The sequence below is a fragment of the Lipophrys pholis genome, assembly GCF_963383615.2.
Source record: "Lipophrys pholis genome assembly, chromosome: 15".
NCBI lineage: Eukaryota > Metazoa > Chordata > Actinopteri > Blenniiformes > Blenniidae > Lipophrys > Lipophrys pholis.
This window is the reverse complement of record NC_137642.1, coordinates 10,842,777-10,862,754: the sequence shown is the minus strand read 5'-3', so window position 1 is coordinate 10,862,754 and position 19,978 is coordinate 10,842,777. Positions and strand designations below refer to the sequence as shown.

Here is a 19,978-nt window from a genome sequence, read left to right as displayed (position 1 = left end):
CTATCTCGCTTTCTTTTTTAGTAACATCATCTCCCTAAAAAAAACAAACCTCTTCCTATAAATACCGTTTTCTTTTCTTTCCCAGTTTAACGGCATCAACCTGCGGAACGCTACGGAGCAGCAAGCGCGTCTCATCATCGGCCAGCAGTGTGACACCATCACCATCATGGCCCAGTACAACCCACACATGTACCAGCTGGGAAACCACTCTCGCTCCAGGTACCTAGTTTTGTCTTAAACAATCATTTAAATGTTTGCTCTGAATCCCAGGCGCCCTGCTTGGCTGATTTCTAAACGTTCTTTTTTAAATGTAAATGCTTTTTGTGGCCAGATGCTGTAATGTCTTTCTTGTGTATTTCTGTCTGAATGAATAAAAAGAAATCCCTGGAATAGCAGCAGGTTAACCGAGAGTAAAGGGGAAACAATGTGATTAACATTGTGGCTGTTCGTTCACTTCGCTCAGTATGCGCAGATAAAGCTAGTCCGGAGGCTTACATGTGTTTGTGTAATTCCATCACATTCAGACGTTGTAGTTCAGGTGTGAGGTGAAGTCTCTCTGCTATTTCTGATTGAGTTGGTGCTGTATCATCGGTCGTGTATACCGTCTTACTTCTCCAAACTTGCATTGCCTTCGCTAAACATCTGAACTCCATTAGTTTTTCACCACAACAATATTAGACTTTCTTTCTTGGATGTTAACTGCAAGTGAACGTGTTCGATTCATGGTGCTTGAATAAGTTTCCCCATCTCATTTTTGCATATTTTGCAAAAGACTCATGACCTCGACTGCTCATTATTTCAAGTACTGTTCCACCTAGTATTCTACTATTCTATTCTGTCCAGTTGTTGGATTACACAAACTTGATTCTTTTAGCATTTACGCTATCAATCCTTGAATCCTCGCCCTCCCCCTTCAGTCGGCTGATTTTATTGAAGGATGTCTCTATTTTTATGTTCATTTTCAACATACTGACCTGTGACCCTGCCCTCGCCCATCGTTTGCTGGGATTAGCTGCAGTTATATTACCAATTATGATAAGATTTAGTTGAGACAGTTGAGGGAATAAGTAGAAGAGTGAGTGGAACAAACTGTATTGTTGTGTTCACACAATATTTTTTATTATTTTTAAATCCCTCATTTGACAGAAAGACGGTCATTGTCAATTGTGATTTCTGTCGTGACTAAAGTCTCATTGAAATGCAAGTGTGAGTCATTAAAGACGATCCTAAACTCTGTTTGGATTTTAGCAGTTTGGTATTCTCCTGAATTAAACCAAAACCACAATTTTTTTATTTTTTGAAGGATCACTTTGTTGTATCCTGCATCTAAAGATTCCCAAACCTTCCTGTCTTCCTCCACTTGCAGCTCTCGTCTGGAGCCGGTCAGCACCCAGTCGACTCCCCAGGGGAGCGGAGCAGCGACCCCTGACAATCACTCTACCATCGATACTCTCAGCGAACAGGACGAGGGGACCCTGACGCCCTCCTCCAAGCAGACCACTCCCACTACCAGCCCGCACAACTTCATCCGGTAAACCATCGCCTCCCTAACCCTTTAATCAAACAAACGTCTGCATCTCTTGTTTTCCTTGAAGCCGATTTTGCTTATTGTTGGAATGCCACATAATAGTTGTACTTGTTGTTAATAAGGTTTTATTTTTCTTTAACACCATATAGTTTGACCCTTTTGATTGAGCAAAGCGACTCCTGTTTCTAGACAGTGAATGTTTATCCTCAAGATATGAAAAACAAATTGTGCTGCTTGAATAAATGTACTGTACACAAATACACAAACTTCATGGGATAGAATCTTTTTTAAAATATGTCTCCAAAGAGTCTATTAAGTCACATATAGTATTTTTTGTAAATGGCACATTGCCTTCTAGTATTCAGTAATATAAAGGGGCTGAAGCTTTTTTTTTTTTCCAACTGAAAATATCTTGATCAGTTTGAGATTCCATAAATATTGGCATGTAATGATGTGTCTTTATCGTGTTGTCGAAGTAAAATACAGAGTTATTAATGTATACACATTTTAGTGAGCGACCTGTAATGGATCAAGAGCATGAGTGAGAGGACTGCTCGGGTCATCCCAGTATCTGACGCTGTTGTTCCCCAGGAGGCCGTCGGAGGGCAGCAGGAAGGTGGGCGAGCCCAGGCTGGTGGTGGTGCGCAGGCCCGGGGTGGAAGTGGGAGTGGCGCTGTGCGGCGGGAACCTGCGGGGCGTCTACATAGAGAGTGTGGATGAGGACAGTCCTGCCAGAGGCCCCGACGGGCTCCTCGCTGGAGACCTCATCCTGGAGGTGTGCACTGAAATATTTCAGCAACTCACCAACGTGTCACTCACACGATTCTGTGTCATATTCCAGCTTTTTTTGTGTGTTTGCATTAGTTTGGAAGCATCTTTCTTTCTTTTTTTTTTTCTTTGTGATGGGAAGCAATGTGCTCCGGTAATCTAAAAGTGCAACTCTCTTGACTCTTTATGCTGTTGGTACCTCAAACGGCAACACTGCCAGAAGGTGCAAGCAGTCCCGTCCCCCGTCCCCCCCGCCTGTCATTGTTTTCCATTGATCTCCTCCGTCTGCGTTCCCATTTCACTCCACACTGGTAATTTATCCAAACTCCTAATAGACAATTCCTGGCATGCTCCCATTTTAGCTCTCCGCCACAAAGAATCCTCGATCTGAATTGCTATGCAGCTTCGTCATCAGGCCACACGGCATCGGCCTGTCCTTCACTCTCCCATCCTCGTTTGTTTTCTTCCCCCATACATGGCACAAATCAATACTGCGACACTTTAATACAGCTGAAAGCTCGCAGGAAATGTAGCTGTTTACTAGTAGACCTTTCGCAGGAGAGGAAAATAATTTCTCAGATGAGTGTAAACACTCCACAAATATCCCTCCTTCTCTCCCCGAGTCAGTCTCTCATTATATTATATGAAGGTCGATTGCTCTCGGTTTCTTTTTAACTTCTCATCGCTTGTTTTCTTTCAGTATAACTTGGTGAATATGAAGAATAAGACGGCTGAGGAGGTGTATGTGGAGATGCTGAAGCCTGCAGAGACGGTCACGTTGAAGGTGCAGCATCGCCCCGATGACTTCAGCGTGATCAAAGATGTTCCAGGAGACGGTTTTTATATTCGGTATGTGCATGGACGGTCCTACTATCACTGCAATTTCGAGTAGAACTTCTACATTTCGCTCTCTAACTTTAAAACAAATAAGAAGAACTTAATTGAAGTGATGCTGGACATTGAGATAGGTATAGTTTGCATGAGATTTCACTTCTGGTGTAGATGTCCCATAATAACATAAAGCAGATTGAATCAAGCCCCTCTGATGCTACGTTTGATGATGCACACTGTGTTCATAAATCTATGTCAAACTTACACCCGGTGCATCCAAAAAGTAATATTTGGGTCGTGGGCACCATCTCTTCCTGGATCATTTGTACACTCCAGGTAGTTCTTTATGAACACTGGCTGTGTGTTTGGCCTGGTTTTCACCTGCTGCAGAATATCGTGGCAGCCAATCAGAAGCCTTCCTGCTAGTATCCCGTAGATGGAGGATGAAAGAAAAAAATCAATTCTAATATCTAATCAGATCTTCAATTTTAAAGTAATTGCAGACATGGTTTCTTATATTGAAATGGAAACCAAAAATAAAGTACTGAAAGCTGCAGATTTCCTCTTACCATCTTTGTGTCCATGTTGAAACTTCTCTCTGCTGGAACACCGGCTGACCAGTTCAAAAGTTTTTCTTTTCTTTTTTAAATCTTTCTTTTGTGATAGAGATTGTTCACCTTGACCCAAACGGTTTCACCCTAAACCTAGATTTTGCCAACACATTGCTGTGATCCTCTGATGAATTGCTATTCACTTTCACTTTGTGCTTGTCACTGGTACCACTAATTCTGATTGGCACCGTATACATCCACTCCTACACTTGTACACACTTGATTATTATACGTGATACAGCACCGTCGGAGGACCACACTAATTATTCCCAAGCAGCTTAATTTCTTTCCATCCTGCTATATATAGAAGCGTCACTACAGAGTGGACTCTTTCTCATCTCAGCCAATTATATCCCAGATACAGTGTGTGACCGCTGCCACGCTAATCGCACCTCAAATTTAGGTTATCTAATCTCTCCACTCACTTGTTGAAGAACCACAACCATTTTAGCTGTCTGTGTTTTCCAGGTCATTTGAAATGCATTGTATATGAATGGAAAATGCGGCTCTAAAATAGTCACGTTTTATTGTTGGGAGGCTGACGGGGGCGAACTGCCGCAGCTGCCGCAGTCACTTGTCATATAGGCAAGTGGGCTCGTGATGTCATCTGCAGTAAATACACTCGGCTTGCCTGGCTGTCACAGATAGGCTCAGGAATGACTTACGAGACTCCAAAAGGAGGCGAGCGGGGTCTTAACTGCTGACAGATAAACTCGTTTTCCTCTTCCTTTCGTTGCCGCCTTCTATTTCGCAGATTCTTTATCTTGCTCTCTTCACGCCGATCTTGTCTGGTACCTCGCCTCCTCTCTCTATCAACTTTATGCTCCCCCGCTACTCCTTTCTGTGCCGCTCTTCATAACTCCTCGTCTATCTTTGTCTCTCCCTCCCACCAGAGCACTTTACGACCGGGTGGGGGAGGCCGACGGGGACCTCAGTTTTAAGAAGGATGACATCCTGTACGTGGATGAGTCTTTACCAAAGGGCAGCTTTGGGACCTGGATGGCCTGGCAGCTAGACGAGAACGCACAGCAGATCCAGAGGGGGCAGATCCCCAGCAAGTACATGTGGGTGGAGGAAGCAACACACACACACACACACACACACACACACACACACACACACACACACACACACACACACACACACACACACACACACACACACACACACACGTTGAAGCTCGAGGTCAGCGTGCAATGGCCATGACAACAATGTATACCATACTGCTGTGGTTTCAGACTTGTATGTGAAGTCACCTCTGTTGAATTTGTTTTGCGCAGTCGGTTTTCACTTATAACTCAATGTCCTGACAGAGTGGCTCTCAGGAGACAAGCTGAACAGATGCTCTTTTTCTTTTCTTTTTTTTTGGTCTGTTTGGGCGTAAATCACTATCCGCTTGTTAGTCAAATCTAAATTATTGCAAAAGTTGCTCATTTTTGTATGAATTTGTGTGAATAACGATTTATTTTGTGCTTCCAAATTGGGCTGTGTTGATTGTCATTGCACTCAGGCTTTTCTATATTTTACATAATCCTCATAAGAAAAAATGTCTTTTTAGAGCTTTCTTTCTAAGTTGTTTTTGCAATATTGCACATGCTGTTATCGGCTAAGCCTTTGCTATTCGGGCCATACAATTAGAAATTTGTCAAAGAGGACTTTACTTCTTAAAAATACAGATTTTTATTTGTGTGTTTTTTTTTTTGGTTTCTGTGATCTAGGATGGATCAAGAGTTTTACCGGCGCCACAGTATCACAGAAATGAAGGAAGACTCCGGTAAGACTCTGTCTGCAGCCGCCCGCAGATCTTTCTTCAGGAGGAAGCAGAAACACAAACGCAGCAGCTCCAAAGACAGCAAAGAGATGGTGGCTTTGGACACCATCAGCACAGACTCCATCCCTTTTCTGGATGGTGAGATAAAGTGATTAGAGTTCAGTCTAAGAAGTGTTGACCTCAGTTTTCAGTGCTTTGATCGTCCTGCCGTCTCGTCGTCAGACTGTGTGAGTTTGGCGTACCAGCGGGTCCAGAAGGTGGAGTGCACCTCTCCTCGGCCGGTGCTCATCCTGGGACCGCTCACCGACCCCGTCAAAGAGATGCTGGTGAAGGAGTCTCCTGGAAAGTTCTGCAGATGTGTACTGGGTGAGTTCACTCCATCAACATCTTTTGTTTTCATCTCGATAGCGGTCTGCGGGGATGGTAAGAATTCAGAGTTTCTTTTGCTGATGCATTACAAAACAAATCAAACGCCTCAAATAGACACAGAAATGCAGCTTCCTTCGTTATGGTCTCCAGTAGTGATAATAAGTTAAATTAGGAATAAACATTTTTAAGCATTTCTACAGTCATACCGTCATGTTTTCTTGAGGAAGCTCCATCATTTGTTTTACAGCCTGTTCTCATTCCTCTTTCTCTCCATCTGTCATGTCTGCAGAGGTGATGAAGGCGTCCCAGCAGGCCATCGAGCGGGGTGTGAAGGACTGCCTTTTTATCGACTACAAGCGCAGGAGTGGGCATTTTGATGTGACCACTGTTGCCTCCATAAAGGAAATAACCGATAAGGTATGAGTTGGTGTTTTTCTTTCTCATCAGATTTTTATCGGGACGGAGAAAGTGACTTGCGGCTGCCTTTTTAATCTGTATTCGCTCAAGATAAGCTATCGCTGTTTCGACTCCTCACGCCCAGATATCTGTGAATACTAAATCAAGTTTCCCGCATGCACCAGGAAAGGTTCTAATCTATGTCTTTACTTTTTTGGGCCACAGGGCTGTCACTGTTTGCTCGACATAGCGCCGCACGCCATCGAAAGGCTCCACTGCGTTCACATCTATCCAATTGTTGTCTTCGTCCGCTACAAAAACGCCAAGCAAATCAAGTGAGTAGCTTCCTGTTTCGTAACAGAAATGAGGACAAAATGATGGTGGGGATGTCCTGATGCTGTGGCATCCCCACTGTGTGTGTGCGTGTGCGTGTGCGTGTGCGTGTGCGTGTGCGTGTGTGTGTGTGTGTGGGGATCTGATGGATGAAGCAGGATAAGCCTTCACACTCTCCATCCCACCCTGAACCGTTTCACGCGTCTGTCAAAGCACCGCACTCCATCAAACACACTCGGATAATCCCAAACAGCTGCTGTAACATGACTGTTTCTTCGCCTTTTTCTAAAATAAAGTCTCTGCGAGGGAATCCTGGTCGATGATCTCAAAATTTTGGATTCCATTTCACTCTGTCATTTCTGAGGACTCATCGAACTGTTCTTCCTTTTTTTTTTTTTTTTTTTTTAATACCCGCTGTAGAAGATGGTTTTCTTTATTTGTGGTTGATTTAAAATAAGCGTCTTGCTGGTGAAATACACATTTTTTTCTTTATTCAAACAGCATTTGTTTCCTGATGACTTTGTTTTTCCGGACTAACAGGAGTGCAGCAAATTACAAAATATCTTAAGTACATGATCTAGATGCATTGCTACCAATGAAAAAGTATTTTTCTGGACTGTTTAGTATTTAGAGTACACACATGTATGTAGACTATTTGGTTACTTATTTTTAGAGTTATCAGACACTTACCCTATAGAGTTGAGTTGTTGCCTTTACTGCCAATACTGGGATTCAAACCAGGGTTCCGCATGCTCAGGATCAAGACTTGAAACCCAATGCACCACCAAAGGGGACAAAGAGTCTGAAAAGTTTCAAGACTGTAATTCACACGTGAAAAATGAAATTTAGATCATCACTGAGATTATATATTCACCCAGGTTGACTTATTGTTTCTTCACAAAACGTCAAAGGATCAACAACAACAAAAGAAAGATTACACTCTAACCTATGATAACTTAATCACATGTTTGGAAAGCTTGTGTACGACCTCGGTAAGTGGACTAAATCGATTCTTACAAACACTAAAAAAAAAAAAACAACAAAAGCTCCGTGGTGCACAATTTTAATTTCATTGACAAAAAGAGTTTGTGGTGTTGGATTTATTGCTTTCCAGGCTTTAATGTCTTGTTTCCCCCTCCCAAAGGGAACAGAAAGATCCGATCTATCTGCGGGACAAAGTCTCTCAAAAACATTCCAAGGAGCAGTTTGAAAGTGCACAGAAGATCGAACAAGAGTACAGCAAATTCTTTACAGGTCTGTATGCGTTGGGATCCTCATGAGGACGTGCTGTCGTTTGTAGTCGGTGTAATAAACACGAGGTTTCCTCTCTGCTGCTTCTTTTCTTCCCAGGTATTGTCCAAGGCGGCACCCTCCCCTACATTTGCACTCAGATCATGACGATAGTCGATCAAGAACAAAGTAAAGTCCTGTGGACTCCACTCGGTTGCCCCTAGAGGAGACCGACTGCGGCTCCCTCCTCCTCCTCCTCCTCCTCCTCCTCCACCCTCCAACACTAATTAACCCTTTCACACTATACCAATAGGTACATTACAGTGAGCTAGTTGTGTAAATTATTGATATATAAATATATATTTTTTATTTTGTCTTTTGTTATGGTTTATAAACAGACTCCAGAGCAGGTTAGTAGCACTGGACATTGACGTTTAAAGTTCATTGAGTCTTCCCTAAGGGTTTCTGGTGGTGTGTTTGTAATGCTGCATCGTAAGCGTCCGTTTACAGTCAAAACGAGAAGTCTGACTATTGGTGTTCAATATTTGCTTGAAAGCGTGTCCTCCTCCTTCCCTGCAACACTAATGAAGTCCAGCGACCTCCTACCAAAAGACACTTGTGCCCCCCCCCCCAGCCCCGGATATCATTATGCACCTGTCTGACGACAACTTATCGTGCTTTCTTTCGTGCGTGGGTGTTTGTGAGCGTGAACAGACAAACGTCGAGACCGTTGTCTCCAGTTAATTGTAAAAGACGATTTGAATCCCCGGTCGGTGCTGAAGAGAATCGAGGCTCAGACCTCGCGTTTCCTTTTGTGCGGCGTTTCATCCCAAAAAACGCACCAAACCTCTCCGAGTATGTATCCGTGGTCGTGCTTGAACCCGACCGCCAGCGGTGACGGCCATGAACACTCCCAACGCATCCATGCTTGCTCTATGCATTTGTGTTTCTGTAGTAGCTGGGCATGTGGACAGTTCATGGGCCTTTCGGGAAGTGCCTTTGGAGAAGAAGCCTGATCTGAAACCAGCCCTATGTCACTTAGTCACAACTTTTTAAGTCTTTTTTTTTTTTTTTTTGAAATTTGACTTCACGCTCTAACTTGACTAGATGATTTACGGGCCGATTTGAGACCAGCACAGAGAAAAGAGCGCGTGACAATGTCGAGGTTCGGAGGGTAGGCCGAAGCGGCGGCTAACGGGTTAACTCAGTATGCACTCCAGGGCTAGACAGACCACTGTGTAACTATCATCTTTAACATATATTTAACAATATAGAGTATACCATATACAGTATGCAGATACAGCAGAAAAAAAAGAAGAAGCAAATATATATAAATATATATTACATGTATTTTCACTAGGTAATATGCCTAGGAACGTCTGGCGGTCAAGTCATGTCTTAGCAGGTATTAGCATGTTTTTTAAAGACTTCATTTTATTTTTTCCTGTGGTCAGTTGTCAGTCACTTTTCATTGTACTCGTCAAAAGAGACACTACGAAGTCAAACTTCGCAGGGTAACCTCGCAGAAGGTTTCCCTCCGATCCGTTTTCAAGTTGGTGACTTTTCATTGTTATTTAATTGTATTTTTTATTCAGAAGGCAAAAACAAACAAAAAAATATTCTGCCCTTCCTCGAGAACCATATCTTGTATCTTATTGTGCCAAAATCCACTATGGCAACTTTATCCTTTTATTTCTGTTTTGCACTTCTTTATCTGTGAACCTAAAAACATGTTATTAACTGTTTCTAGGTTTCCAGCAGACTATGAATAGGTACTATAATTTCTACTGTAACTAATTAATTTTTTGTGTATCGCATCGGTTCCTTATATTTCATTAATGGCCTTTTTATTCATTAGAGAGAACAAAAAAAGGATCACTTCTTTATTTGAATTATTAAAAAAGGGATTTATTCTTGCACAGTTTTTCGAATAAAAATTGGTCTACGAGTTTGACTATTGGGCTGAAAGTGTAAGCAGAAGCAAACTATTAAGGTTACTATTTTTCTGAGTAGATAGCAGACGTTAGAAACAGGGATACAACGTGAGCGGTTGTATTTTTAGTGAGAGTCGTCTAGACGCCAGGTACTGATTGAACTTTTCTTTTATTAAAAGAATGTGATTTGTATGTTGAGACATTAACATGAGAATAAAACTCATTTTCTGTATCACAGGTCGGCCTTGGTCTCAGTCTGTTCCCATCTTCTCCCTACAGTTCAGATAACATTAAACAAGAGAGGCTTGAATTTGCACATTTCTCTTCACACGTCGTTTGGGAAATGATTTGACGACTGCCGTTGCTCCAGAGTCGGACAGAATGGTCAACTAATGTATGATGGTTCCATTTTTTTGGTTTAATATTGTATTTCTTTTCTTGTCAGGACTCACAAAAATGTAAAATTAAAGTGTATGAAAGGCTTTCAATTGAAGTCATTTTACCCTCTGACAAATAGAGTAGCTGACGCTCTAAAAACAAGTGAAGTAATGAAGGAAAAAAAACACAGCAAAGCAAGGAAATCTTTTAAGTATGAATCTGTGATCATATTAAAGGATTTTTCTTTTCACAAACAGTGAATTATGCTCGTATATTACATTGCAGAACATGAATTTTCTTCCATAATATACAAGATGTAACGGAAGACCTTTATTTCCCCTCTCAAGTTGCATTTTAAACGGATTAGTTTGATAGAGTTTGATACGGACTCTGCTCTGTGAGCGAGATAAATACAGGGTCTATATACCCGCAGAGAAAAGCATTAATTGTTTTCCATGCAACTGATCGGCCGCTGGCTAAAGCAGATCCTGCTGGTTGATTGGCTGCTTCTGGCTCGAGGCGAATTCCCCCGAGCTGCTCGTGAGGAGTGACATGGTCCTCTCGCCGATAATGTCACAGTGAATGACCGCCCTCCAGCTGCCTGTCGGGTTCACTGGGGCAAGAGAGCACCCAGTGTCTCCAAAACGTCCACCATGTCTAATTCCTCAAACTCCCTCCACCCGGGGCCTGAGGGACGGAAACTGGAGTGAGTGTTTATTCGTCCACAAAGCCACTGCGATGTTTCCTGATGTCCTATACTTTAAAAGTGCAGGTTGACTCTGCAGTGTCCCGATTCTTTATGTCCTCCAAGTCCCCTCTCGCCTGTTTTAGAAAGGCGTAGGATCTCAAGCCCTACTGCTGGGGTGTACGTTTCAAGGCAGCTGCTGACAGCTCAACTGAACTCGAGAAGTCTCAAGTGTGACAGTGAAGGATCTTTGTGGTCTACGCCGGTCCGCCGTGGCCTTTCCCAGCTCACGAGACATCTCCTTGTTGATCCGAGCATGAGTCCCCCCCCCCATCTCTTTTCTTTTTTCTCTCTCGGTTTGATGAGATGAAATCAACCCTTCTGTGTCTTTACGGTTCTCTGACATGTTAATAACTGCAGCATCTCCACATGTCCTGCAGGATTAGCACCTGACTGCTCTCATGATGATAATCTCCTCATCTGTCAGCGCCGGGACCTGTCGGCTAAAGTTCTGCTGGCCCACAGGAACCACTCGGCCAACAGCTGGCCTTCCGTGAGGGGGCCATCAATTCAAGTCCCCCACTCCAACAATAAATTACAGCAGCTTTCACGATGACACATGATGTATGTCGCATGTGCTTTCCCTTTCTGTGACCTTCACGAGGACTTACTACTGTGGAGTTTGATCTTAATTCCGCCTGCTGCTTGTTGTCTCTGACATATGCCAGAAAAACTTAACGGGTCGAATAAAACTATATTGCAAATGTATAAATAACGTCATGAATAAACATTTCAGATATGCGAGGCATGAAAAATCTTGGCCCCATTACTTTTTTTTGACAACCATCACCTCTGTTCTGGCAGCAATTTTCATGTGTTTTTTTTTTTTCTCCCCTGAATAAAAATATATTTTTTTTTATCTACGAAGAAAATGACAGATCCTCCCTGCGGGCTCCTGTGAAGCAGCATCATTTGGCTTTCATGTGACAGTTCACCATTTTACCAGCAGGAGGACGACTTCAGAGCTCCTCCTCGAGCCCCATCCTCTCAGTTATCTGGCTGCCTGAACACCGGCTGATCAGATGCTGCTCGCTGGCACCGCCGGTGACGAACCAAGCTTCATAATGTATGTGGCAATGGAGGTGTGCTTTAAAGCTGAGACCTTAGTTTCTCCCTTTGATCTTCACTGCAAAGCCAATGCAAATGATGAGAGAAATTGAGGAGCCAAAAACACTCTGTACCTTGAAGTTTGTCCTCATTTTTGATTATTTTTTTAATGCAAAATAGGCTGCTATAAGCCAGTGGTGGATGGAAATGCTGGCAGTGTTTTGCACTGCTTTTATGTGGCGTTAAAATGCTTACACAGACAGTCATAACTCCAACGTGCTATAATTTACAGATTGCCTTGTCTTCAGTGTTTTACAGCTCGGCCTCCAACCACACACACACACACACACACACACACACACACACAAACTCATGTTTTCTACATCTTCTAGGGACAATACATTGACTTAGAATCCGTTTCTGCAGGTGTACTCTAAACTTAACCTTACACCCCGTCTCTATCTTAAACTTGATAAATGACCTCAATAGGAACATCCATTCCTCCCCCCACCATGACGCAAGACCCCATAAGTTCATGAGCAACTGTTTAGGTCCACAGCAGTACAGAATTACACACCCACATTGAACTCATGGCAGCTGTTTCTGAAGCAAGACTAATATTTCCTTGACAATAATTTACCATCGCATTTTCATTTCTTTTACATTAAGCAATTTTCTTAATTAAGAGTCAGTTCCAGACTAGGTGGTAACACTGTTGTGCTCTTTGCTGACATTTATTTATATTTGTTTTTTTAACATCCTGGCTGCAGACAACTTTAATTGAGCTATCCATTACTGGATATGTGGATATTTGGAGGGCAGATTAATCAGAGTTTATTGCAAATTTCCTCTAAGACATATGAGGGGGGGGGGCTTAAAGCACAAGTGTCCGGCTGTACCTGCTCACCTGGTCTGATGTCCACAGGGTCCGTGGTTATTCAGGGCCTCCAGCCAGCTGTTTCTCTGGCTGGCTGCTTGGAGCCATCCTTATACTCTTCTAGTCATACCTCACCATCATCGGCAATCCACACATGTTTACTCAACCACATGTGAACGAATTACAGTAATTGACCGGGGAAGGTTATTTATTTCATAATGCGTGCGCGCGCGTGTGTGTGTGTGCGTGCACGCACGCGTTATCAAGGTGATTCTTCAAAAATGAAAACATCATCCAGGGATGAAGAGGCAAAAAGGAAGAGCAGAGCACTATAGTTGATGAGAATCCAGCACAATAACATCCCTGCAGGGACCGAGCTGTGGCTTTATGGGAGCTCATCATTTTCTCCTCTATGGGAAGCTATGATTCCTAAATTTATGACTAATCGATCCCGTCCCATTTTTAAGTCCTTAAAAAAAGACTTGAAATTGGCGACGTGCGTCACTGGCGTGCAATAAAGACGCAAATTGTAGCTTTCCTCCTTTTTTCTTTCTTTGTTTTTTTTTTATTCCCTCCCTTGCGCTCAAAAAGACTCTTGGAAATAAACCTCGTGTCGGTTATTATTACTGCCCCTCTGTCCATCTTTATTATTAGCGCGTCGCTCCGCCCTCCTACCTGTAAATCTCCCTCCGCGCGACTCCGCTTCTCTTCTTGAGCGGATCTGACAGCCAGGCAGGCAGGCGCGCGCTCAGCTGGCCGCTGCGCTCCGAACCGCACCGCACCGCACCGCACCGCAGGGGACCGAATGGACACATCCTCCCGTCTCGCAACCAGAAAACAAGACTATGTAGGCTTCTCCTCATGAGAATTTTCCTGCTTGAGGGAAAAGTGAAATTGATTTCTGATCGACAGGATCCCCTGAATGGAAGACGGCTAGAGAGAGAGAGATAGAGAGAGAGAGAGCGAGAGAGGGAGAGAGAGGGAGGCTGCAACATTTTCTTTTTCTTTTTTGTGTGTGTGTGTGTGTGTCTTATATTATCTGAGAGATCCCCGCCAGCCTCGACGGCTGCACACCGTCTCTTATCATGGCATATGGCTTGAGCGAGGCACGAGCCACCCCGGAATGAGACGCGCGCGAGACTCGTCGTCGCTGCGGATTTAAATGCCTCTCACCAAGGGCCACCGACCCGCTATCTCGGTCCGCTTCGTGCGTGTGTGTCTCACGCTGTCACGAATAAACAATTCATAGACTTGTGAGGAAAGACGGAAAGAGACTCGGGTGGGGGTGAACGCAATCTACAGTAAAGAGGGAGGATTTTGTTTTTTTTTGTTTTTTTGTTGTTGTTGTGTTTTTTTAAGCAATATGGCTGGTGAGTGGGGCTGGGGACGCTGGCACAGGCTCTCCAAGGCTCCTAGATGCTAGCTGAGGCGGATGGCACGGCTCCCCATGGAAGCGACAGCTCTATGAGGACAAGCAATATCAATAATAATATCAATCCGGACTCTTCGATTCTGATATCCAAGATGGAAGACGTCGTCATCCCGTTCTCGTCCGAGGTGCCATGCGACAATAATGGACAGCGCATGTGGTGGGCATTCCTCGCCTCCTCCATGGTGACGTTTTTCGGGGGTCTCTTCATCATCCTGCTATGGAGGACCCTGAAATATATGTGGACTGTTTGCTGCCACTGCAACATTAAAAAAAAGGTACGACTGCGAAATATCCCCCACGTTTCATCTGTGCTTGAAGGAAATGCTGCAGCGTGTACTTGTGTTTGTGTCACGAGACCTTGGCCTGACTTTATTGTTCGGAAATTGGCCTCCATTGTCCAAAATCCTATCCGTGGTGGTTTTGCACCAACTATAGAAATGACCAGGGCCCAGCGCGGTGCCTATATAAGGAATGCAGCATGATTGTTATTGTCCTCTGGCTGTTTACTACCTCCCACTCTTGAATGAAGGGGCTGATGTTGCATGACAAATATGGGTGGGATGAGAGGAGAGCAGTTCCTTCATATCAATTTGCTTCGACATGCACTAGAATATCCTCATGCCACATTCAGCTCTTAACTTCTGGGGTGGACTTTTCACATTCCAAATGGCTGTACCATGTTTTGTTTTTCTTCCTCCATAACTAAATGTATGATCCTGCACAATCCACCATGTGTGTCCTAATGACGTCCACTGGGACTTCTCATGCAGAGCCAATGACAGCAATGCTGCACCTTTATTAAAAAAAACACTGCGTCTTCTTTTTAGCTCCCGAGAAACATTATTTATTGTATAACACTTTTGAGGCGGCGCCACCTGATTGTGTTTGTGCTGCATATTAGATTTCTGTGGAGTGATGAAGGTAACCTGTCTGCAGGATTAATATAGAAACAGGATAATAAGGGTGACTGCCCATTATTTTGCTTGGGGTGGATGAATCATAGCTGATTCACTTTTGTATTAAAGCCTTCTTCATACGTGACTCACGGACTTGTGTGTTGTGCAAGTGGTCCCCTGGCTGAACACAGGGGCAGTTGAAAGGTAACGCTGCCGGGAGCGTGCACAAACGTGCTTTTGGGACAGGTTGGGAGTTCACAGTGTTTTTGCATTGGAAGAGGGGACAGGTTGATGTGAAGGCCAGCAGCATTAACAATGCCGGTGTGTCTCCACTGGTGTTGAGAAGAAATGGGTCAAAAACAGGATGTGGTTGCGGTGACGGGCAGAAGAAAGGGAGAGTGATGGTCTCCGTCCGTCGTGTGGTTAGATGAAGTTCAAATGGCGCGGCATGTGACTTGCTTGTGTGCCGTGTCCTTTCGGCAGACGTGGCCCTTTCCTCTTCATTTCTGTTTGCGCTCGTGGTGAGTGGGAGACGGGCCACAGAGAGCCGCTTCCACTGACCATGACCACAGGATACAGGGACACCTGTAAGACGCAGTAGCAGCTGCGTTGGTGTTTTCACATCGACTGAAAATCCAACAGGTGTGTCCACAGACCGCAGGCTAATAACTGATTGTCTTCAGTGGAATAGCAATCATTAAACAATTCGCCCCAAACACGAAGTACATCATTTCTAATGTGTTTTTGATTGCACATAATCTATTCCTTCACTTTCATACATGTCTATAAACCTTCCACTGCTTTGATATTCTGTCAACCTCATGGCATCGGGAGTCATCAAATACCATGTGTTGAAACTGTGGGAATAACGTCAAATCAGTCAGCGTCATTGGTCTGCAGACTGAATAGCACCACGAGCCTGGACTTTCTTGTTGAAGGTGGCACTGAATGTTAAAAACACCCCGAGGTGGTTTTGAGCTCTAATGGCACTATTGAGCAATGTTAAATTAAATCTGTCTTCATTACTTTTGAATTGTTCTCTCAGGCTACTGGCCAAACTGAAAAACAAACGGGCATTTACATGAAATAAGAGCTCAGGGCCTGCTTAAAACAACCAGCCTGATCTTGTGTTTACACTTGGGGAGTTATTTCCACTCGGTATCCAAGCAGTTACTTGGCTGTCACCCTGCTTGTCATTTTGTCATGCCCGTGGATCTGGGTATCAGAAATGGCATCAAACCATATGTCATCCTTCATGCTTCTCGCCATGTTGCTAGGAAAGTGATGAAACTAAGCCATGTGAGTATAATTAGGTATCCATCTTGTGACTACTGGTGGGTATCAGATTGCATCTCATCTCTTGCAAATGAGGAGAGAAACGCTGAAAATGAAAGCTCGCGTCTGTCAGCTCTCGCCGTCTCTGTTGTGGCGTTGCTGTGGGTGGAAGGCAGAGTCATCCCGTCCGGTGACTTTGGGAGGCTTGACACTTGGCCACGGAGGGAAAAGGCTTGTTAGGAGTATTAAGAGGGGGGGGTGGGAAGCTGGATCTGTTTTCAGCCGGCCGGCGAGGTTGGCACGTGTGAGAAACAGGATGCACGGCCGGCCTTCTGGATCTCTGCGGCGCGCTTAGTAGGAACCTGGAATCAGAGGCAGGGAAATAGAGGTGGAAACTCTCTGAGAGATAGAGGGAGGAAGTGAAAACAGGGGGGTGTGATGGCGATGAAGGGTTTGAGACGTGGTGTTACGTTGCGTACGGCGTCCTCCTGTGCTCTGCCATTGACACGCGGCCGTATCCCGTTTCATGTAAATGGTCCTCGTCTCTGTCCGGATTATAAGTGAGCGGTCAGAGGATCATACTGGAAGGAGGAAGGTGTAGCCATGTGGAACGGGCTTTTTGTTCTTTGGGAGTACGGCTGGAGCAACTTTTGTTCTAGTATTTGTGTGCTGCAAAACCAATAAATGGACCCGAGCCTTTTAGGCAGCAGCCAGAGGCTCCGGGAAATTGAGATAATCACATTTCTACTTCTTCTTCTCCAAAACGAGACACGACGCTTGTAGTCTGCAAAACAATACTTTATAGGCATGGCGTTTGTCTCCCGGGGAAACTCAAAATAACATCTAATAAAAAACAGAGAAACACTTATTGATTTTTTTTTTTTTTAGCTCTGTGCTGGAAATGGCCACATTTATGGCACCATTCCTCCACCAGGTGTTTCTCAGTGCCATTTTTGTTCCACATTTCATCCTCAATTATCACTTCATTCGGCCCCGAGTGCCGCGGGAAACGGCAGTCATGTGATTTCATCCTGTTTTTTTTTTGTTTTTTTTGTCGTTTTCTTAGAGCAGCAATTCAAGGCTTCACACATTCTGACTAAAGGGGTTTTCCTACTAAGGGAACGACTCACTCAAGACAATCAAAATAATGCATATGTATGACTGAGAGAGACGCAGGCACAGCCACTCAGTGATGCTCAAGAAGAGGAAACCACCGCCATGCTGCCGGGCTTGTTTAGTATATCAGCCCGCTGTGGTTCCCCCTCTTGTACGATCCCGCTTTCCTGTTGAGTTTTGAACTGTTTTTCTGTGCTGCGCTGCCTCACTGCTGCGCGGTTATCTAATGGTCTAGTTATCCACTCCGCATCATGCCACCTCCAGGAGTTCTTATATGACGCCTCTGTTATTTGGGATGCGTGGGGAGGAGGAGTATAGAGGCTTTGCGTTTGTGGCACCACTCTCTATTCAAACATGAATGGCACTATCATCCTCGGGAGAAAATGGCTCTGTGAAAATACAGCTTCACTGAAAAATGGAAGCGCCTCATACCGTCGTCAGCTGTAGGGACGTGAAATGAGTGGCGCAAAGTGCTCTCTCTGAATTTAAAGTGCGAGACACCAGCAGTCGTCTTAAAGATGATTTTCTCTGTTGTGATAAATCTTCTGATGTTTCAACACAACAGTTTCTATTTTGGTAACAAATGGATGGATTGCTATAACGTCGCCAAATAGAATTACTTTGCATGCATGGCTGAAGCTTTTTGCAACTATAAACTAAGAAAAAAATATCTTATTGGAAGATCAACCATGCTGTCAGTTCACATAGACGGTGATAAGGACGTCTTACTTAATGTGATTTACACTTATGTCTGATAAAATGGCCTTTAAAATGCTGCTATTGCATACTAGAATGTTTTGTTTTGTCCCCAAACAAATAATATTTATTTTATTATTCATGTAAGATGAAAGAACCAAATATATGCACATTTAGGACAATAGAATGAGAAAAATTCAAACAAGCTATATAGAAAATCAGCTGTCAAAACACGGTCTGTTTTGTTGATCCACTAATATGTATATTTTTTGGATAAATAAAATACAAGCCCATATCAAAGAAAATAAAGATATTTTTTGTGCTCATTTTGGATCCATAGTTTGTGATCGTATTTGAAGAGTGTGTAATATATATAATATCATATCACATTATAGTTTTTCATTACAGAGTCAATGTATCAAAACAACAAAAGTCAATTCAATAAAGTTTCACATGAATATGAATATGCACAATTTCATAAAGCAGTTACAGACAAAACAATGCTTGAGCAAGTAAAAATGGGACAATTTCTTCAACATTTTTTATTGAAATGACGTAATAAGACAATAGCTGGCACAATTTAAATACTAAAAACTGTTGGTTAATGTTAATGTTGCCTTTAATTGATATTCTGTCTCGTTAGCCTGTGTGCTGAAAAAGAAACGATCGTATTGATGCCGTATGAGTGACTAAAAATCCAAAACTCAAGTGGATAGAAATCCTCCATATTTTTTATTTGCATCATTATCCACGGAGGGTCCCTGTTTCCAGCTTGTCGGTGGTCTCCACAGCGGGTTTGTTTACCGGCGAGAAACTTTCAGGTGTTCAAAGGGAGGTTCGTTCCCTCGGAGAACTTTCTGTGGTTTCATATCAGCTCCACACACATTGCATTTCAATCCAAACACCAAAAACTGCACAGTGCAACTCTACCGAGATATAAATGAGGGCTAAAAAAATACACCACCTACCTCACCTCAGAACAACAGCTGATGCAGCTACTGTACCGAGCACCTCCAGCCTCCCCCTCATCCCCCCAAGGTGCAACATGCAGTGTGTTATGTGCTCTTTAGAACTAGCAGCCATTACTGTAGTACAGTTGTTTCTGTCATAACAGCTCCGAGGATGGAGTGCTTATGCTTTGTCCTGCTTGTACAATCTGCTCGTGACATTTGCCCAGATCCAATCTGGGTGGCATTACTGATGTGTGTACATCCTCTGCATGTCAGTTACTGTATGCATACACCTTTTCTTGGATGTATATCACTTATTTATTTTGGAGAGAAGAACAAACAGACGTGTATATGGATGCATCATCATCTCTGTATTTTCTACGTCATGGGAGAGAATGAACACTTTGTCGTCATTCTTCAGATGCTTTGTGTAGTTCGACTCCACACCTTTTCTTGTATATATATATATATATATATATATATATATATATATATATATATATATATATATATATATATGCACGCTGTGCACATTTGTAGTTTAGTTTATGCTGATGTGGCTGTCTCTCTGTGTTTGCCCTGCTATAGTTACCTGAGTTAGAAAACGTAGTTTTGAAATGGACGGATAGTTTTATTTTTCGAACACCAGTTACAACATAGCCATGTCATGACACTCAGATAAAGTACAGAGAGAAAAAAAGAAGAAAGCAAGCAAGGAATCCCACCCAAGCAAGCATAGTTGACAGTGGAAAGGAAACAATGCCATTTAATCAGAAAGGAACCTTGAGCAGATCC

The 19,978-nt window shown here is 43.4% G+C and overlaps 2 protein-coding genes across 3 annotated transcripts in view; both read left to right on the top strand.

The window, feature by feature from the left end:
• dlg5a (discs, large homolog 5a) overlaps positions 1 to 8,171 on the top strand; it is a 42,380-nt gene extending 34,209 nt beyond the window's left edge. Inside the window, exons 24-34 of the mRNA XM_080481456.1 lie at positions 86 to 219; positions 1,367 to 1,531; positions 2,120 to 2,303; positions 2,997 to 3,145; positions 4,632 to 4,802; positions 5,457 to 5,647; positions 5,732 to 5,875; positions 6,168 to 6,295; positions 6,500 to 6,609; positions 7,752 to 7,861; positions 7,958 to 8,171. Coding sequence (XP_080337582.1) covers positions 86 to 219; positions 1,367 to 1,531; positions 2,120 to 2,303; positions 2,997 to 3,145; positions 4,632 to 4,802; positions 5,457 to 5,647; positions 5,732 to 5,875; positions 6,168 to 6,295; positions 6,500 to 6,609; positions 7,752 to 7,861; positions 7,958 to 8,061 — 1,590 coding nt within the window. The 3' untranslated portion in view covers positions 8,062 to 8,171. The remainder of the gene's footprint in view (positions 1 to 85; positions 220 to 1,366; positions 1,532 to 2,119; positions 2,304 to 2,996; positions 3,146 to 4,631; positions 4,803 to 5,456; positions 5,648 to 5,731; positions 5,876 to 6,167; positions 6,296 to 6,499; positions 6,610 to 7,751; positions 7,862 to 7,957) is intronic.
• A 5,353-nt stretch (positions 8,172 to 13,524) lies between these two features.
• The window catches only part of kcnma1a (potassium large conductance calcium-activated channel, subfamily M, alpha member 1a), a 142,384-nt gene continuing 135,930 nt past the window's right edge, over positions 13,525 to 19,978 (top strand). For both annotated transcript variants that reach the window (XM_080481457.1, XM_080481458.1), the window contains exon 1: positions 13,525 to 14,525. In XM_080481457.1, the coding sequence (XP_080337583.1) occupies positions 14,235 to 14,525 (291 nt within the window). In that variant the 5' untranslated portion in view covers positions 13,525 to 14,234. The remainder of the gene's footprint in view (positions 14,526 to 19,978) is intronic.